Raw genomic sequence first — 23,649 nt, 5'->3', positions numbered from 1 at the left:
TCGTGAGCTTGATAAATACATAATTTGTTTTATATAAAACTATAAAACATTTTATTAAATTTATTATGTATGTTTCATTTTCTAGATGGTGGGTTTCTTAAACGCATCTTAGGTGGCTTTAAATTTTGTGGCGAGTTGTTATATTTGGTCTCTACTCGTTTAACGAGGAAAGTTAGTCACGTTGAAATATTATAGCAAACTCGTCTATGTGCTCTATATACGCATTAATGAATCGTAAAGCCCTTCGTTAATAAACAATGTACTTGAAACAAAAAGGTGCTTTGACAATTTCCACTGAAAAGTAAAACATTGCTGTGGATATGCAAATAATTCCTATTAAAATATGTAATGAAAACACAAATTGGTATGTGTGTATCATAGCCAAAACGTGTTCGTCAAGTGATTCCACCTTCACAACAGGAAGCCTTAAAAAAAGAGTATGAGAATGCAATGAGAGTAGGCAACTGCTGTAAATAATTAAAGTGTTTAAAGAAAGAACTATGAAATGCTAATTCTGGAACGTTAAGATGCAACCGATAAGACAATTAAAAAAACAAAAAAAAAAGACCAAATAATAAAGAAAGACATGTGGACGGTCGACGAAAGAAATCACGAACGGCAACATCGTACTATCTTTTATGAATTTTTTTTCCTCTTCCTCTTTTAGATATGTAAAAAGAGCTAAATATTACAAAGCAGGGCCAGCTGCATTATGCGATGGAAGAATCAAAGAACGAACAACATCTCTGTCTTCCGGATTAATCAATGAATTTCCTTCCGTACTGTACAAGATTTCTCCACCCTCACTAATTAGGCCTCGACCATCTGTTAGAAGCTTAATATTTTGTCCCTTAATAATCTGAACAAGCTCTGTTGTTTCGGCATGTCGAACTTCAATAAAATCTTGCTCAAAACCTAATAGATAAGGATAGCAAAGTGCAAAACTTAACGGTTGTCCTTCCCAATGAATTAACCAACCTTGGCGACTACGCCAGCCGTTCGTATTTACAAAGAATGCAAACTCGGAATAGCACAGTAAAAATTCACCTTTCAACCGAAACATTTCAATCGGACGCACATTCTCTTTCTTTTCTAGAAATCGAAACGAGGTGTCCGCTGGATTCAACAACGATTGAAATACGGCGCTTTCGAGACTGACAATGTCGAACCCTTTCGTGTTGCCCACACAAAGCTTTGTCTTCAAAAAGTGTATAGAAAGGGCTTCCATTGGCATTTGCAATTCCTATTATGTGTTAGTTTCTAGTGACAAAGGATTTTTTCAAATTCACTTACAGTAAATATTTTTAGTATCGTAGAACCTCCAAATGTTTTCTTCAATGACTGAGACCGCTTACTCTTCGACGTACTATCCGCTTCGAAAATTCGGAGCGTTGTGTTTAAAACTGTAGACTTTACAGCGCATACAAGCACTCTTTGCAAACAGAATCCGCTCTTCACAAAGCTTACGTGGCCAGTAATACGGCGAAGGCTCTTTGTGCTGATTTGTTCTGCAGTAGCAAGCAAATCAAGCGAACACTCAAACAGTGTTCTATCAGCTACAATAAGCAACAAATTATGCTCTTCAATCAAATCAACTTGCGAGATGTTCGTTAATGGAATCTTAAGTGTGGGCTCTAGACAAACGCCGTTGCTACCTTTCCGTGACGATAAATATAAACCTCTATAAGTGCCAAAAACTATCTTTCGTCCAGCATCTGTCCTTGTTAGTACTTTTCTAACATTAAAGCAAAACTTACCATAAGTTATCGCAGAAGTAACTTTGTTATTAATAAAATAAGTTTCATTACACAGACCGACCGTTTCAAAAATTAGACGTTTTGTAAACAATGATTGCTGCTGGCGTTCAATATGCAGTTTCCATTGGTCGCGTGCTATTAAGGTATTTAAGTATAAATCAATATGAAAACCACGAGACCCAAGAAGCTGCAAATGTAGGCCATAAGATTTGAGAGGCGAAGATGAAGTACCTTTCGCAATTAAAATCGGATTTGTTAATATAGTAGAAGATGGACGACGAGATACTGAACCACGAGATGAAGTGTCATCTATGCAAGAAATAACCAATAACTCCAGAGGGAGTGGTCGCAACTGTAACTTGTGTTGCTGGCGTTTGAAGTCAAGCTTCAATTTAGTCAATAACAGATAATTATCTAGAAGAAACATGTGTATGTCGCTTTCCGTATCACCATAAGCGTATCCACTAGCTTTTAATTTGACAGTTCCTTTGAAAATAAGTAAACGAGAGTCATCAAGTAAACCAATGCGTTGCCTCTCAAAGTCACTGCATGCAAGTTGCTCATTTAGTTGGAGTAAAGCAAGACGATTCTCGGTTTTACCTGTTTCGTAGTTAAGCTTGGTTAAAAATTCACGCAGCATTTCGATTACTTTGGGGATATTTTCTAAATCGGGATTACCTTGTTCACTATACTTCAAAACCCCATTCAACAGAAGCGGATACCTTGCTAGTCTTGTAACTGGCTTTGTTAAATATCCATTAAGTTCCAACTTTCTTGACTCACGAAGTCTTTCAACTTCATGAGTGTACTTCGCAAATGTGGGATTAGAACCTTTTTCCCTCTCAAACTCAAACTTTGCGACAGTCTGATTAGCACCATATCTAATAAAAGGTTCAAACTTGGGGACATAATCTAAAAATATGTCACCAACAGTATGAACAACCGGTTGCAAAGTCTGCATCCTATTGAGTGCATTGGAAAGCCTTGAATTAACTGCGTGCACTTGCATAATATTATGAAAAACTGTCCTAATGAACGGTTGTCGAAACTTTTCGGGAATTACATTAGAAGAAGAAAGGGGTTTTATCCAAAAGTCTCGGATATATTCAATGTCTCGAACAAAGTCGCGTTCAGTATAGATGATCTCAAATATAACCTCTTGTCTCTTCCATTCACGATGATCTATTTGCTCAACGATATGCTTGGGCACATTGTCAGCCCAAAGACGATGGTCCTCTTCCTGCTTATCTAACAGGTAAGAAGCACCGGCTTTGAGTATAGGCTGCACCTTCATATGTAAACGAGTCTGTTGCTCCAAGCGGCGTGGGCAAGAGATGGAATAACACAAGCGGTTTTTACTGCATGTTGGAGAGTAACAATCAGTAAGGATTGTGAAGATTCCTTTCGGATCCTTTTCAGCTTCAAGTTCTTCATCAGACTCCAGACCTATGATCGAGGGATTCGTGGAATTCAAATAAGGTATATGATTATTAGGTTGAACAGATGAAGATGGAGCATAAGAATTCTCAGAAACCATGGTATCAACAGAGTCGGAAGTTGAAGTTCTTTTTTTAGGATAGACAAAATGGTTTTCATAGGATGCGATGACTGGTGATATCGACGCCATAGCTTCTGGAGGGGGAAGGGTTCTTCGAAACTGATAAACCTCTCTACGAGAATCACGCAAACGATGAGAGTAAGTAACGTCGTGAAATAGTTTTTGGAAATCCAATGCCCGTCCTAAAAGTAAAGCCAAGTTTCTATCAGTGGTTCGAATGATTTGCAATAATACATCGACAGCTTCGCAGCCCAAGAATGCATCCTTGTACAGTAAACCATCTTTGACTCGATCCCCTACTACGAGACGCTTACGGAACTCTGCAGAAACTTCGGCTAGAAAAGCAGGGTGGACTTGTGGTTGACGAATGGACGCAGAGCCTGAATGCGTAGGAACAACGGAAGGCAAACTAGATGCAGATCTGGAACCACCATGGCGCCTTGACGAAGAGGCAGGTGGGCCTTCAGGGTATTCTGCAACTGGCGTTATAAGGCTTCCACTGCTCCCACGCATATGAGAGTAGCTGCTACGACCGAGGGAATCGTGTGGGGTGGTGGTAAGTTTGTAGTATTGATCACTGACACCGGATCTCCAACTAGCATTATCTTTTCGGGATCTTTGCTGCGTAGAAAAAGAGTCGTCTGCAGAGGTAGATTTAATATGAACAGGAGTGCCCTCCATGGAAGTAAGGTCGCTGTTCGACGAGGCATGTCTGTGACTTCTTGAATAGGGAAAAGCGAGACTGGAATCGGGACGTTCGCTATTTCCAACCATATCAGCCAAAGAAGCCGCAGATGAGGACGCACTGGACGTACGGCTCAAAGTGCTGGGAACATTACTCGAAGAAAGATTCTGTGAAGGGGAAAACCCTCGAAATTTGGAAGGAGTTAAACGAATGGAATCGTTACTTTCAGATCTAAAATTGGTCCTATAACGTCCTCCATTGCCTAGCATTTTTTGGTTATATCACAAGAAATACTACAGATGACACGGAGAAGCAAAGCAAAAACGAAGGAGTATGAGAACAAATCAAATTCTGAAAGAGCTCAAGAATTTCTCTAGAAAAGGAAGGATCAAAAAATTCAAAAGAGAGTAAATTAAGACCAATTATGATTTATAAATCATGCAACAATAATGGATTCAAAGCATATAAGACCAAACAAGTTTCTAAACCTATTAATAACACTGATTTCCAAAGCGACCTTCAAAACGAACTTACCTCCTTTTTTACCATTTACTCCTTTATAAAGTTAAAAAATGGTTATAAATTTGCAGGTTTTTCAACCACAACTGTTTTCGTGTGTGTTGTGTTTTCGATAGGACCCACTTTGTAAACACGTATGTTTTACGCTAGTGGAATAGTTCCTCGTTGACTGATAACATGCAAATCTGAATTTCAACCTAAAGAGGAAAAACTCAAAAAGAAAGCTAAAAAAGTTTAGATTTGCTTTAAAGTATTTGTTATTTTCTGTTGTTAATACCAGCTAATACCGCTGGAATCGATTGTATTATTTGTCCTTTGGGTATTGTAGGTTGAATCAAGTTACTAAGATTGAAGAGAACTCTAGAGTTTGTACAAGATTTGATTTCTTCTTGTGTATTTGCATTGTGATATTTTGTATATATTTCAAGGAGAAGGACCCCAAAAATATGCAAACATGCCAAAGGTCCGAATCAAAAATATACTAATTGCGGGTGCAGTTATTTCCGGCATTTTTCTTCTGTTTCAGTATGGAGGTGGTATGGATGGTATGAAGGATTTGAGCGAGCTTTCGATGCCTGAAGATCAGCAATATGCTTTCGACCATGGAACATCAGACGAAAAGCTTCGGAGCGATACAGAAGATATAGATGAAACCGGGGAAATTGTCAATAAACATGGACAATATGAGATACGAAACCTTGCAGCGGTAGGAAGTTTGGATGAATTTGACGAAGGTCAAGAAGCGAAGAAGATGAAACTATCTTCGGCGGCTTATGAAGAGCCAGGCGACAAAGGCAAGGAAATTCCAAAACTCATTTGGCAAACTGCAAAGAATCCATTTGAACGAGAAGTTCTTCAATATACCCGTTTTTGGGGCAATAATCACCCCAGCTACATTCATAATGTCTTAGATGATTCACAGAGTGAACGCCTTGTAATCAAAAATTTCGGAGATCCATCGTTTTCGAAAATTTCTTCTGCTTATGAAATGATGCCTTTTCCTGTTTTGAAAGCTGATTTTTTTCGCTATTTGGTTTTATTATCCCGCGGAGGCGTTTACACAGACATTGATACAACTCCCATCAAACATATCAATAATTGGATTCCAGAAGAGTATCGTAATGAAGGTGTACGTCTGGTTGTTGGAATTGAAGCAGACCCTGATCGCCCAGACTGGCATGATTACTACGCACGGCGAGTGCAATTCTGCCAGTGGACCATTGCAGCAGTTCCGGGGCATCCTGTGCTATGGGAATTGGTTCATAAAATTACGCATGGCACATGGTCACTTCATGAGAAGGGCGAACTGCTGAAAGGTACTGATTCTGTGATGGAATGGACAGGGCCTGGAATCTGGACAGATTCCGTGTTTGACTATTTGAATTGGAGGTATGGACCTTTTACTTGGGAAAATGTAACGGGCATTCAAACTCCAATGCTTGTTGGCGATGTTCTTATTCTCCCTATTACTTCTTTTAGCCCTGGTGTTTGGCATATGGGTTCTAAGTCAGCCAGTGATCCTACAGCCTATGTAAAGCACTATTTTAGTGGTTCTTGGAAAGATAATTAAACTATGTACGATGATTTCTTATGTTTGCCTTCTAGATGGCAGTTTTTACTTGTACTGTTCATGAGATGGGAATTATTTTTTTTAACCTTTAATTGTCTCTTTTTTTCGTTCGATTAATTAAGATTTCTCAAAAAAAAACCTTCCTTTACCTTGGTTACTATGTTTGAAAACTAAATGAACGTCTGATTTCGTTGGATGAAAATTGGTAGCTGATTCATGATTTCTTCTCTTTTTCAGTCAGAACTTTTTAGCGTTAACAGCTTGCTGATTCTTTCCGTTTCTATTCCTCCTCGATGAAACTTGGAGTTTTTTGTTTATTTATTCTCGATTTGTTTGTAAACAAATTAGCTACAGCTAGTTGACCCTAGGTAACAAGTAAACAATTAAGCATGTGTGTTAGGACATAGATATGTGAGGATCATGTCTAAATGAATTCATTATAAACATGTTTATTCAGAAGATCTCTTTTGGTAGTCGTTTACCTCAGTATATATACGCAAATGTCGTCAAAGTTGTTTTTTGACAAGTGAAATAGTTCCTTAGTGCTTTCAGAAGAATCCTGTTCGTTTCTTCATTATAAAAAGAAAAAAAGAAAACTAAATCTTTTGTAATTGTCGCGCATTTGTAGATGCTATAGAAAGCAATTTAAAATTTGTTACCCCGTGAATTGTTTTCTTATAAATGGCTTTGTTTACACACGCGTTCCTATCTAAAGCAAACACCTTAAAAAGAGGTAAAAGTGTCGGTTCTTTGAGAATACTGCAGTCAGGATATTTGAAGAAGAAAGAAATTTTATAATAAGTAATTGATCTTTTTCCGAGATTCGTAACTTGGCTATTGAAGGTCATTTCCTATGCTGAGCCAAGTTTTCAATTTTCCAAACCAATCCAAACCCTAACGACAATGGAAAACAAGAAAAATCAAACAATGAATTGCTCTTCTGCGGGGCAAGCTCTTCTCGAACAAACGCGATATGGAGTGAGCTTGAGTCCTTCCTATAACAGTAGATGGTCAACGCCATCGGACATTCTCTTTCAAAAGTTTCACACTAGCCCCAATGTTCCTAAGAAAATGGATGATATAATTCAATCTTTTTCTAATATAGACGCGAAACTTACCGAGCTTTCAAAATTGGTATTACCAATTGCGCTTCAGACAGGAAGTGCAATTGATTTGGAGCAAATTCAGACGCTTTTTAAAAATAATTGGGTGTTAAATGATCCCAAATATATAAAATTCGAAGCCTTCGTTGATCATTTGAAACATAGTCTTTTGGATCTTCAGAATGGCAAGCAGGATACGTTCAGTCAATCGCTTGAGAACGACCCATCAATGACCGCCGCCTCTAATGCGTGCAGGGAAAAAAATCCCGAAACAAATCATTTTCCTTCAGAGTCTTCACAACGCCGGCAGTCTGCCAATCTAAAAGTTGATGACTTGGCTACTGTAACTTACATGCTTAGCCAGCTCATATTGGAGTACGGTCGTTTAAGTAACTGGAACCACTCGAGAGACGCAACAGTATTTGAGTTTGTGTCATGTTTTGCCAGAGAAATTGATAAATTCCGTAAATCTATAAATTATAGTATCATTCACACGAAGGAAAGATATCTAAGTCTGGAAGTCGAAATTTCTCAAAGGAACAAAGACATGATTGTTACAAAAGAATCTCTGTTTCAGACGGAAAAGACACTTGCTTCTAAAGAAAAGAGATTAAAGGATCGTCAAATTGAGATGCGGGCTCTTCAACGAAAAATTGAAAGTTTAAGAAACCTAAACTGGGGCCTTACCTCCAGGGTAAATCAGCTCATAAAGGAAAGTGAAGAACATCAACAATCATCCGAAGCTGTCCTGAAAAACTATGGTAGTTTGAAGCAAGAATCAGAACAGTGGTTAAGGAATAAGGAAAATGAAAGCACGAAATTGACAGAGTTGACAACCCTAGTGAGGATTTTAGAAGACGAGAAAACAAGTAATTTGAAAAAAGAGGATGAGCTTCGAGAAACACTCATTGAACGTGAGAAGGATGTGGAACAGCTGAAGACCTCACTTAATTATGAAAAGGATTCGAAAGCTTGTTTAGCTATGCAGTTAGAACAACTTCATTTACAAATTTCGCAATTAAACAAGGATATTCGTCTAAAGGACGGCGAACTTTCAGAAGCAAAAACGTCTTTGAGCTCAAAAACTCGTTATATTGATGATATTAAGGAAGAATTGAGCAAGCAAAAAGCTGATTATATTTTTCAAGTAAATGCAAATAAACAGAGATATGATCTGTTACATGAGAGTTTCCAAAAGGAAAGTCAAGAGAAGTCCGACCTGCATTTTCAGAACCAATCTTTGCATAATGAATTTAATCTTCTTCAAAATGAAATTGAACAGCGCGACTTTGAAATATCAAAACTCAATGACCTATTAAATAAGGATGAAACACGAAGAGATGAAACCACTGAGAAATTAAACCGCTTATGTCGAGAGAAAACTGATTTAATGTCCAAACTGCAGGTTCAGAAACATGCCTACGAACTTCAAAAGGAGAAGTATGAAAAAGTGTTAAAAGAACTTAACCTTAAAACTCAGGGTGAAACTGAATTTAAAAGAGAAAAGAGCCGGTTAGTCTCCGAATTGGCCTGGATTAAATCAGAAAAGGAAACAATGACTTGCGAAATTGCCGACAGTGCAAAGAAGCAAACAGTGTTCGAGGAGCAAGTTGAGGAACTAAAAAATGAGCTTTCAAACCTGCAGTCTAAGCATCAAGAAGTGCTTATTAATTACAATACACTAATGAATTCATCAGAGGCATTGCAAAAACAAATGAAGGACCAATCCGTGTTTCAAAGAGAAATTGAGAACCTCAATCAGCAAAAGGATACCCTACAACGATTTTTACTTTTTTCAGCCCAATGTTTTGAGTTGGACATTACTGTAGATGTGAATGAGTTTTTCAGGGATCTCAAATCTGGCATGAAATGTTTCCAGTTACTATATAATATGTATAAAAGGTTATGTAAACAGTGCGATCTTCCTTTTATAATGAATAGCAAGCAACTGAACGAAAAAGAATTGACCAGAGACATTCGGATGCTGTCAGCAAAGGTTAGCACTTTACGGGAGTTGTATGTTCAGAAATCCAAGGAAGTAAAGAAGTACGACTTAGCATTAAAAGCTTTTATTGATGAAAAAGCCTTGCTGGCTAACACAGTTGCAACAAGCCTTGAGTCTCCATTGCAAGGAATGGAAAACAAAATGACAAATCATGAAAGCCGAGTTAGTCAATTGATTAAAAGCTTTGATACACCCCGAGCCTCCCCGACTAAGCAATCCTCGTTAGAATCGATGCTGAAATCCCCTCCCTCGTACGAAGAGTCGACAAAAGTTCAAGCCGAGCAGCTATCGAATGATCATAGGCCAGGAGCCATCGCAATTAATCAAACAATATTAAGGGAAAACAGACTTTTGAGAGACTTAGTGGATCGCCTCAATAAAGTTACTGGAAACGCTTCATATGTTGATATGGACATGCATATGGGAGTGGAATGTCTGACATACAAATCTCTAGAAGCAGCCTTTGAAACCCTTTCCGATAGCAAGCGTACTCTTCTAGTCGATCTTGCGGAAACGAAAAACCAGTTGGAAGAAGTAGACAGCAAGTATCGTAATTTACGACTGGTTTTAAATGAAGAATCCCCTTCCAATGTGGACCACATCATAGATAATACTTCACCGCATAGTGAGCATGTTGACAGCGAAGTTCTAATTCGAAAGTGCCAAGAACAGCTACTAGAAGAGCTACGCAACGTTCGTAACTTGGAGACGTTATTGGCGGAAGAAAGATTCAATTCCAATGAACTTTGTATTCAGTTACAGAGGCAGCATGAAGAGCTGCAAGTTTACAAGTGCAAAGGGAAAGTGGAGTAAAATTGAAAAAGAACCTCTACTTTCTGAACAAGTTTATAATTATTTCTCCTTAAAATGTATTAAATTATTCATCGCAAACGATCATAATGTGTGTTTAGTTAGAATCATTTATTCGTACCAGAAGATATTCATTACAAAATCCTTTGTTTACCACTGTAATTCCTTATACATCACTAAACACCTTTATAAATCAAAACTTTCATCGCTATTGTATAAGTAAAAACCCAAACAAAACAACTACTTTTGACATTTACACATCTCCAGGTAGATTAATATAGATGAGTAAAGCCATAGATCTTAATGTTTTGCGTCAAAGAGCTTTAGAATCTGCAAGAAAACATTCCGAAGAGGAGTCAGATAAAGAAGATGGAGAAATAAGTGAAGACACAACCGAGTCTCACAACGATGGTATGTGCCAAGTTTAAGGTGGGACGCTATGTAGAAGGAATCAAGCTACAATTATCTATATGCTCTCCTTCAACGCTGTTTATCGCGGTAAAAAAAGTATCGCTAGGTATCTGCGTTCGCCGTAGTCTTTATTAAAAGTCCTAAGAGACATTCAGTTGTTTAACCCATATAGCTCCAATTCCTCCTGTAACTTATCCAAATCCTTTCCCATCACAGCCTCCTGTAGACGGGTATGTTTGTATACTGATAATAAGATGAAAAAAAAAGCATTCAATATCTTAAGTGACTCGTTTGTTTGCTTTTGTTTTGGTTTGAGTTGGTCCGAGTCCAATGTACTGACGGTCTTAGGTTTACACCTGCAAATACGTTTCCATTTCCATTTGCACCTCCTTTTATGCTTCCTCCGGCATTTTTCCTTGGGTCCCAACCTGCTCCGCTCGCACCCTCGAATGAAGTCCAAGAAAAAGGCAATCCTCGCTGGTCATCCAAGCCAAACAATGAGACATCCATTACGGGTGGTCGCAAATCTAGTCTTGTTAGAAACAAGACTCCTAGCACAGAAAAGTCATTAGAGCCTCGTTCAAATGCAAGTCGAAAAGATTTGAGCAATGTATTGTCTGAAAGAGATGATGAAAATAAAGTGACGAGTATTGAAGTTGAAAGGGGTATGTCCGAAGTTTCACCACCAACTTCAAAACAAAGTGAGGCGGAAAACGCTATTAATCAATTGGTTGGTTTTGGCGTTAAGTATAATGATTTTATTGCTGAAGGTATTCATCCTTCTGTCGTGCGAAGTCTTTTTTCAAAGCTAGGCATTGAGCTTCCCTCTATCACCGTGCCTTCCTCTGCAGCTCCTTCTGAAAAAGCGAGTAGGGTTTCCAGTACCAGACAACCTCGAAAATTAGACTTGTCTTCAGATGATTCGGCGATTCTTCCTGGTGATAGCGGGACTCCGACGATTCTTCCTCAAAGAAAGCGTTTAAAATCATTACCTCGTCCTGTCGTAGACGATTGGTTAAACTCATCGAAACCGTTTGGAATTTCGAGTCCGTATATTGTAATTGAGCTTGATTCTGAAGATGAAATGGCTTATGAAAATGATAGCTCCTCAACGTCTGAAGTATCGATATCGACAGATCAGACAACAACTTCGCGACTTGATTCTCTGACTTTATTGCGTAAGAAGGAAAATGAAATTCGAAAAATGACAGAGATGATTATGAAATTAGAATCTTCGAAAAAAGCGACAAAACCTTCGAATCCTAAGAAATCGTCACCTTCTGTTTCTAAAAAAGAAACTGATCAGGAAGGTTTGCCTTCCAAATTGAAAGTGGATCCTTCGGAAAATAGCCAGAAAAAACACGTGACGGCTGAACCAGTGTCAAAATTTGCAGAGGAAATCGTGGAAGATGTTGCTGTCCCGGCAGCTAACGACGCTACAACAGAGAATGTTCCTTGGCTTAGAAACGTCGACAATAGTGAGTTCCCAACAAAATTACAGTCACAATCTGAAGAAAATCAGTCGCTAGTTACTCAAAAGGATGAGCTGGCTAAGATCAATAAGCTTATCGATGATGAAGAAAAGGAGCTAAGTACATATCAAGGAATTGTGAATTCTAAAAAAGAAACTTTAACGAAGCTATTTTTCAATAAAAAGGAACTCCTTTCAAAGGTTGGAGTTGAACTTTCCACGTTGCTACGTTCTGAGTCTAGTAAAGACGATAGCGTTTTGAGCAATGATAAGCTGCAAAACGACACTAACGTTAGTGAGAATGAATTGAACGAAAATGGTACTAGAGTAGAGCTTAAAGAAAAATCCCCCATAATCGAAGCTGCTCCAGTACCACCAGTTAGTTACATATCTCCTTTGTATAGATTCAAGGCTTTCCGATTTAACAGTCAATTTTTGGAAAAAGTACCCGGTGGATTTCGGTCTATAAAGTATAGTAATAAAGCGGACCCAACGAGGATAATGTGCAAATACGAAACTACAGGAGGAGTTTGCAACGACGAGCTGTGCGAGGCATTCCATTTTAGGGATTTAATTATGACGGGTTATGGTATTTATCATACTGGACTAATTACTAACTCAACGTAGATAATGAGATTATAGACGAACTGGCAGAACATAACGCGGGAACAACCAATGAAGAGAAGGAATCCTTTAGCAAAGCTATTCAGGAAATTATCGCTAAAGAGAAAGAGAAAGATTCCGATTTTAACACAATATGCCAAGCGATCGTTGATACGCATAGTAGATGGAAAGCAGAACGTTTAACGATTCCCATTGCCAAAGTTTCGATTTGAGTTTCTATCGTCTGTCTTTCATTAAACATTTCAAATTGCACGATTACTGAACACGTTCTGTGTGATATGTGTTTGTTACAAGTCTACTGAACGTGAACGCTTAAAACCTTCCACATACTATGAAGATACATAATTATTTTAGTGTAATGTTGTTTAATGTTTTAGAGTAATTTTTGGTTAGTTGAAAAGAACTATATATGAAGTTGAAGATGAATTACTACTCTCATTTTTTTTTTCTTTTCAATTTGTTTGGACTTCAAAAAGTCTCATATACACAGTTACAGAACATAATAATCTTTTCTATATTTAACGACATAATAGTTGGTGTTTGCAATTCTATAACGTCGTAAGTTAAAAGTCCAAAAGCATATTTTAATCATTAGTATATTTTCCAAAGAGAGATCCGAGAGTCCTTGCTGGCCAAAGCAATGATATTAGAGTCAGAGCAGAAGGATATAGAATTGATGGTGGAAGAATGGTATTTTAAAACAGCCAGTAGAGAAAGGCTCTTACAGCTGTAAACCCGACTACGGCCATCCCAACCTGCAGTAGCTATAATTCGATCATCTTCACGAACTTGCAAGCATTGTTGACCACAATTTTTGGACCGAAACACTTTTAATTCGTTATGCAGAACGCCGTCAAACGATGAAGGATGCTGTATGATCCGATCATCTGCACCGGATGAGTATAATGCATTCCCTAATCTATTGTAGTTGACTGACAAAACCGGTTGAGAATGTGATTTTTCAAAATAAGTCATCTCCCAAACGTCTCGAAAATTGATACACACATTTCTTACATTGCTAAGTCTGCATCGAAACTGTGCTACATGACCACTTTCATAGCCAGCTGCCAAGAATAAATACTCCTCAGAGGAAGCAAAAGATGTGTTCATTAAAGCACCTGTCTTTTCATTATTCATTAAGGGTTTAATTTCATTTTGAAGTCTCGTTCCATGATCGCCTTGGTTCGTGTTCTTCGATAGTAAATTTTCTGCTTCGTAAATATCAATTTCATCAACATTGATGGTATTTGAAACTGCCAGAACCTTTGCAAATTTGTCATAAGAAAATGAACAAAAAGTTAAAGCATTGATGTAAATGCTCGAGCAAACAGTAATTGAATCATTGCTCATACCCAAATCCGTTTGAGAGAATGCTTTCCTCTGCGATTGCATACGGCTCAATTCGGATAAGGAAAAAGAAGATTTAATCTTTTCAAAGTTCATTTTCCAAACTGTTAAGCGACAATCTCGACTCTGCGTGCATAGAATGTCATTATCGATAACTTCCATTCCCAAGATACTTTTCGAATGAGCATACCAAGCCTGCAAAGGACGCATATCTAAAAGGGCCCAACAAATGACAAAGCCATTTTCGTCGCCTGAAAAAATATGATTTTTCTTGTCGAAAGCAACAGCCGTGACACTAGATGAGTGCCCACGTAAAACGTAAAACGGTGTAGGTACGACCATGAAATTTTGTTATTTTTTGGCTTTTGGTTTTTCAATCTATCAAACTTTCTTGTTAGTTGGGACTACTCATTCTCAAATCGTCAAAAGTACTCTTTATTGATTTCGGTCTGTAATGGGTAAGAGAAATATGCATACCAAGTGCTATGAAGATATTAATGGTATCTTAACCAGAAAAACTACTTCTTTATTTTTTGGTTAAGTAGATTAAAGGATGAAGAAGTTTGCTTATACACTTGCAATCATCTTTATGAGTAAGTACAAATGGCTTTGAAACCCCAAAATTGGGAATTGCATCTTTGCTAGAAATGGTGAAGCATAGTCTCTTTCTTTGCTTTTTACTATTAAAGGACATAGGATGGAAATCCGACAGTCGTAAGTTTTGATGGTTTTGGACGAAACGATTGAAGTGGTGACAACGTTTCTCTGCTAAACGGGATAACTAGTTTTGGAATGGAATGCAAAAGCTGATAGAATTCTAAACTTCTTTTGACTTTTTCTATTGTGAGCGAGTAGAGAAAGGAAACCCGAATATAGAAAAGGTGCTATTATCTTGATGATAAAAGATTGTTAATCGTGAAAGATTTATAAAGAATTTTGTGCACATTCCATGGCATCGATATTGAGAAATCCGCAGCAGAGTTCCTCTCATAAAACTTAGATGCTAAGGTTCTTCTTAATGGAATGGCACAGTACGACTTGGTTCTGAGGGGAATTTGAATCCTTGACTGAAGTCTAAATATCTCTTTTGCATGGCAGTGTTTATAAGATGCGACTTGTTTAGAGATAGTTGTCTTGCGAAGATTGGTTGTTCTTCAAAATAGACCAAGTCTCTATAGGAAATCCTTGTTTTGAAAAACCTGTTACTGAAAATGGAACGAATTTTTAATTACTTGTTGTATGTTTGTCTGGCTGATTGGGTGAATGGGTTGATATAGAATCCGTAACAACGATCATTAAAGCGGCGTTACTCTCCAAATTGCTCCAAATATGTTCGGTGTAAGAGGACAAATGCCATTCGTTCCATTATATTTCTCTTACTCCTATAGAAAAATGCTTGTTTGGATTCTATGTTTTTTCTTTTGAAGCTTGAATTGGTTAAGTGACACTTTTTTCTTTACATTCTTATAATTATCCTCTTATAAAATCATCAGACTTGGTTTTCTTCAAATATAAATTTCCAAACATTGCTTGAATACCATTCGAGGCAACGTTACTTGTAAAGTAACGATGCCCTTGAAATCTGTAATTGAACGAGTAATAAAGCGTGGAAAAGAGAAAAGAAAGTCGGTTTTATGAACTGATGATTACGGAATCTTGGATTTGGGTTGGATTTTGAAAGGATGGTGAGAAAAGGGCGTTGTGTTGTTTTTTACGAACGCTTTCATCCGCTATTTTCATTTGGAGAAAGTTTAATAAAAAAACGTTTATTAATAAAATCAATTAGTTACACAACACTTATATTTTCCGAGAATTCGAAGGATAAACAAAATTCATAGTTGGCTTCGATTTGGCTTGTTGAATACTCGCAGTGACTTGAGATAAATGGATTCACTTGGATCATTGTGCCATCTTAGGGAAGCGTCCTTGTCGTTTGTTTTGCTTTATTTGTATTCTATCGTAAAATAGACCCTGCTGTAACTATTATCCAGTTGAAAACGAAAATAAATAAAGCAAGTCTGTTTATTTTGCCTATACGAGAACAAGATTTATTGCACAACGTTACGTTTATTTTCCTCTCCTTATTGGCATCAAACATCTGTCATGGAAAGGAACGTACAAACGATAGACTGAGCGTTATCTTGGGCAGGAAAAAATGAAATACAAAAGAAACCATTGAAAATTCCAATGGTTACTAGATTTGCTCTATGTGCGTTACAAATAATCAATACACAATTTTTTAGCTTTTCTACATAAAGACGGATTAATAATAGCAAAGCGACGTTTTCATTAGTACTAATCTATCCTTTTACAACTGAAAAGAGGATGGATTCCTTAGGAATATGTAGTTTTTGAGTTCCTTTCCACGGTTCGTTTGTAATGAATCCGTTTGAAGGTAATTTACCCGAAACGAAAGCAGTCTCATATAAATAAAACTTCATTGGATGCACATAAATAGGGATTGAACATTATAAAGAAGAGAATCATAAAACGAGCGATAAACTTAATCAGAGAAATTATTATATGCAAGAACATTGGGAGTTCCCTCCGGAATTCCTTCAATTTTATCAGACAAGGCATACTTGAGCATATATTTCTTAAGATCAGCGGGTTTATTGGCCAAAGAGGGTTCAAGAGAAATGTAGTAAGCGGCCAAACCAGCAACATGGGGAGAGGCCATAGAGGTACCAGAAAGTAGCATGGAAGCTTTGTCAGATCCAATCCAGTCAGAGAGAATAAGAGATCCGGGAGCAAAGATATCAACACAAGAACCATGGTTGCTAAAAGAAGAAATACCATCAGTCCAGGTCATGGAACCAACAGTCATGGCACTGCTCACACGAGAAGGAGAAGTGTTGCAGGCATCTTCAGCATCGTTACCAGCAGCAACGGCGAAAAAGAGACCGCCCTTGATAGCAGCGCTGACAGCCAAATCCAAAGCTAGGCTAGCATCACCGCCCAAAGACATGTTGGCAACAGAAGCCACAGAATCCTCGTCCTTCTTGGATTCCTTGAAAGCAAATTCAATGCCCTTGATGATATCAGAAGTAGTTCCGGTACCGTCAGCACGCATTACTTTAACGGCTACGAGTTTGGAATTCTTAGCAAGACCAAAGGTCTTTCCAGCAATCGTGCCAGCAACATGAGTTCCATGGCCATGATTATCAATGTCCTTTTCGCCATTGGGAATCGTGGCTCCCCAGGAAGCACGGCCTTCAAAGTCTTGGTGGTTAACGTTGATACCTGTGTCGATGACATAAGCGGTTACTCCCTCACCGGCAGTTTCATTGTAATTGTAGCGAGTAAAGGTAGTCAAGCCCAAACGGTCACGGTGAGAAACACGAGCAAGACCCCAAGGAGCGAAGCGTTGTTCGGTGGTTATGTGCATGACACGGTCAGGCTCGACGATTGCAATATCAGGGTGCTTCTTGAGCTCGTTTACAAGCCAAGGAGAGAAGCGAGCAGCATATCCCATAAAGGAATCGCCGATTTCAAAGGTATGCTTGAGCAAGAACGTAGAGACGTCTTGCCAATCAAGAGAGCGTTTGTGGTGTTGGTGTTGAATCCACTCATGATGGCTATTGATCTTGGCTCTATCAAAGGAGGGCTTAAACATAACGATGTAATGGTCATTGGTTACTGAGGAGGAATCTTCCACATTTGTTTCGTACGGCTTTTGTGATGGATGATTCAAAGGAGGAGCTGCAATGTCACTTCCGCTGGAAACAGGGCCATGGACATTTGGAGAAAAGGAGCTATCGTCCATAAAGAAGCGTAAAGGATTAAACGCAGTAGAGACACTACAAAGCTGAGCTGCAAAAACAAGCCCAGCGGCAAAGGAAAACTTCATGATGCTGCTAAGGATTCTTCAAGGAAAGTATCTATTGAAAAGTCAGAATTCAAGAACGATCAACTATGACAACAAGAGAAAGAACCCCAATTGCAGTCCAGTGTATTTTTCAATTCCTTACGATGAAATTCAGAAAAGAGCAAAAGTGGAAAGGTCCTTCAAATGGAAACAATTCAACAGTTGTAGGATGGATGGGTTGGTAGGTGATGTGTTTTGGTCAAGTCCAGAATACCTCTTAGGAAAGCATTTATAGAATTCCAAGGAGGAATTGTTTTGAGGCAATCTTGACGTAGACGACATTTTCCTTTTTGTTTTTTCTTCTTCTTTTTGTTTTTATTTCTCTTTTTCGTTTTCCAGCTCAAGGAGAACAGATTTCTCATGAACGGACTCTTGTGTCTCATGTAAACAAACAATTCACCGTAAAGCAGCAAGCCAAAACAACCTATATCGAGCCAGTTGCACAAAAACGGGTTGAAAACCCCAGTAAAAAACTTATAATCAATTACAGAAAGGCGCTACTCGATTGTTCTTCGACCTTTGAGAACACAACTATGCATAGATTCCATTCTCAGTTGGTTCCGCTGTCAATTTTGCCAATCTTTTTTTCTTATTTTTCAATTAATTATTTCTATCTCTTTTTGATTTTTTATAATGCTGTTCGTCTGCTCATTTTTTTTTTGTTTACGTTACTTTTATTTACATGCGAAATTTCATCAATTTCCTATCGATACACCATAGTAAGCAAAACCAATATAATTTAAGTACGTACGCTCTACTTCACTCGTGGCGATTCTCACTTTATTTAAAAAAAATAGGTTTAACGACAAATTTGGTATATGAGAAATTTGTGTCTAACCAGAACCAACTAGTTGTATAAAAAAAAAAAAAAAAAGTGAACTTTCAAGTTTAAGATACAGTATAGAACAATTAGTTGTATTTGCAAAGAATTCTTTTTATTTTATTTCAACTCAGCTTCCATCATTTTTCCTCAATTATCTTGCAGTATACCAGATTCTACTTCATTTGTTTTATAATTTCCTTTTTTTTTTTTTTTATTTCTAAATATTTCTAAATCCCTTACTGTTTTGAACCAATTTCTGTGAGTATTTGGCTATTCATTGGTTTATTGCTCAAGCACTTTTTTGTTTCTTTTTCGCCTGTCTCGCAATGTCTGAACATAACAATCCTCCAGGTACTTTTCCCAACAAGGGAGCCGCTACAGCGCTTGCTGTCCTTGGCACGGTTTGCTGGTGTGTGCAATTGATTCCCCAAGCCATTAAAAATTATCGTGCAAAATCCACTGCTGGCCTCGATACTCTCTTCATCTTTAGCTGGGTAATTGCGTCGGTCCCCCTTTCCGTCTATAACTTGGTACAGGACCTCAACATTGCACTTAAAATTCAGCCTGAACTCTTTCAATTGCTGTCTTTAGTGACCTTCTTCCAGTGTCTCATCTACGGCGAAGGCTGGTCGGCCCGTAAATCTTTTATCGTCGTCGGTGCTCTTGCTGCTCTTTCCGCTGGTTTACAGGCCATGCTCATTCTTACCATCCAGCTAGGCATGCGTCGCCATGTCGAATGGCCTGTTACATTAATGGGTGTTTTAGCCACCATCCTTGTCAACATTGGCTTTCTTCCTCAGTATATTCAAATTTTCCGCCAGAAGACTGTTCGAGGAATTTCATACATTTTCTTGATCATTGATTCTGCGGGTGCTCTTTTGTCCTTCATATCATTACCTTTTGACCGATGGGATGTGCTAGCTGCCATCGATTATGGTCTCGTCTTTGTTTTAGAGATGGGTATCTTTGCGCTAGTCCTTATATTTAACGTTATCCTTGGCAAGAAGTCCAAGGCGTACGATGAAAACGAAGAAACTCAAACTAGGGACGATGAAGAAGAAGAGGAAAAGCCCAAGATCCTTATCCGAAACCCTACTTCGAGATCTGACTACACTGTTCATCCTCAAGAAAAATCGATCCACATCCCTTGATCTTCCCCTTCGTATTTTTTTTTGGAAAGACCTTCAGCTCATCTTCTTGATTTGCTTTTCCTTTGCTATTATATCTCATTCATGACTAAACACGACACAGCTGAAATATGCTGGCTTATGAGTTAGGGTTCCTTAAATATCTATTTGCTTCCAATATTTCTATTTCCTTTTATATTTATTGACTTTTGAGTCTACTTCTATAATTTTTTACCCATGACTAAATAAAATACTTATGGTGCACATACATTCAAGTGTAATGTAGCTTTTCAATATCAAAAGATTTGCTTTCTAAATTGTACAATTGAGCTGGAATTTTTAGACTAAGGATTGCTTAAGCCGATTTTCAACCACAGACCAGTTGATACTTTGGAACCATGTATCAATGTACTGCTCGCGTTGAAAGAGACCAAAGTCTGTAAAGTAAGCATGGTCCCAAAGGCAAAGGTTGAAAATTGGAACATGGGAGTAGTTTCGTGGTCTCATGCTGTGATCAGGAACAGAAGGAACGAGATGTGGATCATTGGATTGCGATCTTGTCCACAGAAAAGGTGTTCCTGCCTGGAATGTCCGCATCACCTGTAGTCTGTTATAGTCATCGAGGACAACCCAAATCCATGCGGCACCGAATGTATTGGACGCGAGTTGCTTGATCTTTGATAGCAAGTCCTCTTTTGACTCAAAATTTTCAAGTATAGCTTGCTGAATAACAGAATTACCTTCAAGTTGAAATTTGGGGTCTGCTTTTGCCTTTTCAGCACTTATTAAGGACTCAAAAAAGAAATGATTGTTGTAGGCTTGACTTGCAAACTGAAACGTAGCTGCATGTTCTGGAAGCACAGCTGTTTGGAAGATAATATTAAACATAGAATGGTCCTCCAACTCGGTCCCTTTTACTCGATCATTCAAGCTCTTTACGACGTGTCCTTGATGCTCGTCCCAAGCAACCTTCATTCCATGTTCACTAAACAGCGGGTTCAGGTTCCTTTCAGGTATCTCAGGTACCGTATGATAGCATTTGAAGTGGTTACTCTGTATTCTGCTAGGTATGCTCTTGAAGCATTGCAAAAAAAACGATTGTGAATTTGCGCAACGAACACCGTGAAATGCTGAAGGAATTCTCAAGAAATTCATCGAAATTTATATAAAGAATAGAAATGCTACTTTAAGAAACTATAAAAATGAGGATATTAATCATTACTTTACCAAACCTCTATGTTCAATGGTAACTGAAAACGCAAGCTTCTGGTAAGCGGTTCTCACCACGAAACGACGGTTCGACATCCATAGGAAAGATCATTTCTATGACCATCTGCTTTTACTTAAATTAATATTGCTTTCTAATGTAAAAGAATGACTTTTGTTTACGCTTCTAGAAATGATTATTTTCTTCACGCGGAAATACGCACAATTGCTGCTCGTATAGGCAATGGTTCCTATTCCTACTGAATCTTTTAATAAAGACATTTACAACAAAAATATTAATTACTAATTACTAATTATTTTTTCATGTCGGAACACGATACAAAAGTAAAAATCTGTAGATCACAGGATACCTAACAGGGTTTCACTCACGAAATCACAAAATCATAATCAAAGAAACAAACAATGCAATAATTATACTGTTTGCACTTTGCTTTGGTTCTGTTGCTTTGGAGGCCTGAGGGCCCTCTGGGTCTGGTAAGGTTGAAGAAAAAGACGAAGAGGGATCTGAAACTGGAGTAGCGAAGAACCTGTCTTCGGTAGGAATGCTAGGAGAAGGACAGATACCGAGTTCATAACTCTTATATTCGGGGTACAGAATCATAGGATCGCCATTACGGATTATAAAAACTTGACGATTATCTTCCACGGGAACAGTCTTACAAGTAATAATGTCAATCCACTTGTGTTCGAGAGCAGAGACAGTATAGTGAAAACGGATATAAAACGAGCCCAAATTATTAAGTACCGTGATTACTTCTCCACGCTGAAGCAACATTACTCTGCCATCAACAATGCTAATATCGGATTGAGAAGTCAAGAAGGTTTCCCCACTGTCACTTTTAAACATAGCATTGCGAAAGTTGTTAACGACAGAGGTAAAGTAGTAATAAGGATTTTTTTTAGGAAAGCCTTTTTCCCAAAAAACTGGCCGAGTATAAGGATCAGTAGTACCTCTCAATGCAAGCTCTTGACCATAATACATTATAGGAATGCCATCACCCATAAGAAGAAATGCGATCGCATTCTTAAGGGCAGCAGGATCGCTGGTGATGGACGCCATTCTTGATAAGTAAGGGGTCTCAACAAAATTTGCCAAAGATAGAGGGTCACGACAAAGACCACGGATATCTGTCATTGCATCAGCCAAATTGATCATTCCATCGAGGTTGCTAGAAAGAAAAGCCACTCTGGCTGCATCCTCAACCGGATGATTCATCAATCCTTCAATCGAGTTTTGTCCATCGCAAATTTCAATTGCATCTTGCGACAATGACTCCGCCATGCAATACACTCCAGCTGCTTCACAAAACTCTGGTAGATATTCTTTGGGAAAATGATTTGCTGAGCCAATACGAATTCCATCGACCTTGAAGTCCTTCACAAATGAGTGTATATATTCCTTTAATGCTTCCTTAATAAAAATCAGATTTTTATTGTGGTCAGGCAAGCTGCATTCTTCACAAGGAATTGAGTCGTCCTCATCAGTTGAATCTTCATCGTTGTGGTCCGGCAAGCTGCATTCTTCACAAGGAATTGAGTCGTCCTCATCAGTTGAATCTTCATCGTTGTGGTCAGGCAAGCTGCATTCTTCACAAGGAATTGAGTCGTCTTCATCAGTTGAATCTTCATCGTTGTGGTCCGGAAAGCTGCATTCTTCACAAGGAATTGAGTCGTCCTCATCAGTTGAATCTTCATCGTTGTGGTCAGGCAAGCTGCATTCTTCACAAGGAATTGAGTCGTCCTCATCAGTTGAATCTTCATCGTTGTGGTCAGGCAAGCTGCATTCTTCACAAGGAATTGAGTCGTCTTCATCAGTTGAATCTTCATCGTTGTGGTCCGGAAAGCTGCATTCTTCACAAGGAATTGAGTCGTCTTCATCAGTTGAATCTTCATCGTCAAGTACAACGCAATTCTCATCATCATTGTCTTCTTCGTCAGAAGAATCATATTCCTCGTCAATTATCTCACCTACTTCATGGAGATCCAAATGATTAATTACCACATCAACCATCAAGTTCATGCCACGCATATGAAGTGCATCAGAAAGCTCTCGTAACTCTTTTTCGGTGCCAAAACGGGTATTGAGGCGATACGAATATCCTTGGTAACCTTTACACAAATTCGATTTCTCAGTATTTTCAACCACTTCTGCGACAGGAGAAAGTAAAAGTGCTGTGAAGCCCAGTTCCTGGATATAGTCAAGATGATCTTGTATTCCACTCCAGTCTCCTCCACAGTACTCTTGCAAACGAATGTTGCAACGAGGAACTACGTCCTTTGTAGCAAATCGATCGGTTAAAACAGAGTATATAGATTGCTTTTTCCAATCTTCAGCACCTAATGCTAGGACCGGGGACACAACACCCGACACGAGTCCGATTGACAATCCCAAATTCTTTAATGACAACTTCATCTTTGTCGAGTGAGGTGGACCGGTAAAGACAGTAGTCTGCTGTTCTCTTCTTATATACCTTGTTTCCAATTGTAAACAAATACGACAACGGGCATAATGTGTAAACAAACACCACCAATACCCTTTGGAATTGGAATAAGGAGTCGAAAAAAGTTATTAAAATTTCAAGGTCATTAGGGTCATTGTAAAAGGGAAGTTCATGTAATTCCTGACCATCAGACATATACGCCTTTTCAAGGAAAGCGATGGTATCCTTGCTTTGTATAAGAATCCTTCAGCCAATTCTACTTACTTATCAGTTTCATTGAAAGCTCCGGGACACTCGAATGGT

The 23,649-nt window shown here is 38.4% G+C and overlaps 9 protein-coding genes across 9 annotated transcripts; 4 read left to right on the top strand and 5 right to left on the bottom strand.

Annotated features, from left to right (window-relative positions):
* Positions 1 to 688: 688 nt before the first annotated feature.
* Positions 689 to 4,269, bottom strand: rgf2 (RhoGEF for Rho1 Rgf2; the record flags this gene model as incomplete). The annotated part of the gene is made up of 3 exons (XM_056182721.1): positions 689 to 1,243; positions 1,294 to 1,715; positions 1,758 to 4,269. 3 exons carry the CDS (start codon positions 4,267 to 4,269, stop codon positions 689 to 691), a joined length of 3,489 nt encoding a protein of 1,162 aa, XP_056038383.1.
* Positions 4,270 to 4,973: 704 nt separating this feature from the next.
* Positions 4,974 to 6,089, top strand: och1 (Golgi alpha-1,6-mannosyltransferase Och1; the record flags this gene model as incomplete). The annotated part of the gene is made up of 1 exon (XM_056182720.1): positions 4,974 to 6,089. The coding sequence occupies one exon, from the start codon at positions 4,974 to 4,976 to the stop codon at positions 6,087 to 6,089; it is 1,116 nt and encodes a 371-aa protein (XP_056038586.1).
* A 903-nt stretch (positions 6,090 to 6,992) lies between these two features.
* Positions 6,993 to 10,010, top strand: SOMG_03932 (uncharacterized protein; the record flags this gene model as incomplete). The annotated part of the gene is made up of 1 exon (XM_056182719.1): positions 6,993 to 10,010. The coding sequence occupies one exon, from the start codon at positions 6,993 to 6,995 to the stop codon at positions 10,008 to 10,010; it is 3,018 nt and encodes a 1,005-aa protein (XP_056038555.1).
* A 278-nt stretch (positions 10,011 to 10,288) lies between these two features.
* red1 (MTREC (exosome adaptor) complex subunit Red1) lies at positions 10,289 to 12,725 on the top strand (the record flags this gene model as incomplete). Its single annotated transcript, XM_056182718.1, has 4 exons — positions 10,289 to 10,418; positions 10,591 to 10,648; positions 10,767 to 12,472; positions 12,517 to 12,725. The coding sequence occupies 4 exons, from the start codon at positions 10,289 to 10,291 to the stop codon at positions 12,723 to 12,725; spliced, it is 2,103 nt and encodes a 700-aa protein (XP_056038517.1).
* A 379-nt stretch (positions 12,726 to 13,104) lies between these two features.
* On the bottom strand, positions 13,105 to 14,202 carry asa1 (ASTRA complex WD repeat subunit Asa1; the record flags this gene model as incomplete). The annotated part of the gene is made up of 1 exon (XM_056182717.1): positions 13,105 to 14,202. The coding sequence occupies one exon, from the start codon at positions 14,200 to 14,202 to the stop codon at positions 13,105 to 13,107; it is 1,098 nt and encodes a 365-aa protein (XP_056038758.1).
* Positions 14,203 to 16,363: 2,161 nt separating this feature from the next.
* psp3 (vacuolar serine protease Psp3) lies at positions 16,364 to 17,710 on the bottom strand (the record flags this gene model as incomplete). Its single annotated transcript, XM_056182716.1, has 1 exon — positions 16,364 to 17,710. One exon carries the CDS (start codon positions 17,708 to 17,710, stop codon positions 16,364 to 16,366), a length of 1,347 nt encoding a protein of 448 aa, XP_056038034.1.
* A 1,167-nt stretch (positions 17,711 to 18,877) lies between these two features.
* On the top strand, positions 18,878 to 19,702 carry SOMG_03928 (plasma membrane basic amino acid transmembrane transporter; the record flags this gene model as incomplete). Its single annotated transcript, XM_056182715.1, has 1 exon — positions 18,878 to 19,702. One exon carries the CDS (start codon positions 18,878 to 18,880, stop codon positions 19,700 to 19,702), a length of 825 nt encoding a protein of 274 aa, XP_056038055.1.
* A 315-nt stretch (positions 19,703 to 20,017) lies between these two features.
* SOMG_03927 (mitochondrial ribosomal protein subunit) lies at positions 20,018 to 20,833 on the bottom strand (the record flags this gene model as incomplete). Its single annotated transcript, XM_056182714.1, has 1 exon — positions 20,018 to 20,833. The coding sequence occupies one exon, from the start codon at positions 20,831 to 20,833 to the stop codon at positions 20,018 to 20,020; it is 816 nt and encodes a 271-aa protein (XP_056037538.1).
* A 445-nt stretch (positions 20,834 to 21,278) lies between these two features.
* Positions 21,279 to 23,318, bottom strand: meu7 (alpha-amylase-like protein Aah4; the record flags this gene model as incomplete). The annotated part of the gene is made up of 1 exon (XM_056182713.1): positions 21,279 to 23,318. The coding sequence occupies one exon, from the start codon at positions 23,316 to 23,318 to the stop codon at positions 21,279 to 21,281; it is 2,040 nt and encodes a 679-aa protein (XP_056037539.1).
* Positions 23,319 to 23,649: the final 331 nt, after the last annotated feature.

The sequence above is a fragment of the Schizosaccharomyces osmophilus genome, chromosome 2 (genome assembly GCF_027921745.1).
Source record: "Schizosaccharomyces osmophilus chromosome 2, complete sequence".
Taxonomy (NCBI): Eukaryota; Fungi; Ascomycota; class Schizosaccharomycetes; order Schizosaccharomycetales; family Schizosaccharomycetaceae; genus Schizosaccharomyces; species Schizosaccharomyces osmophilus.
Note: the sequence above shows the minus strand (reverse complement) of the source record. Positions and strands in the feature narration are given on the sequence as shown.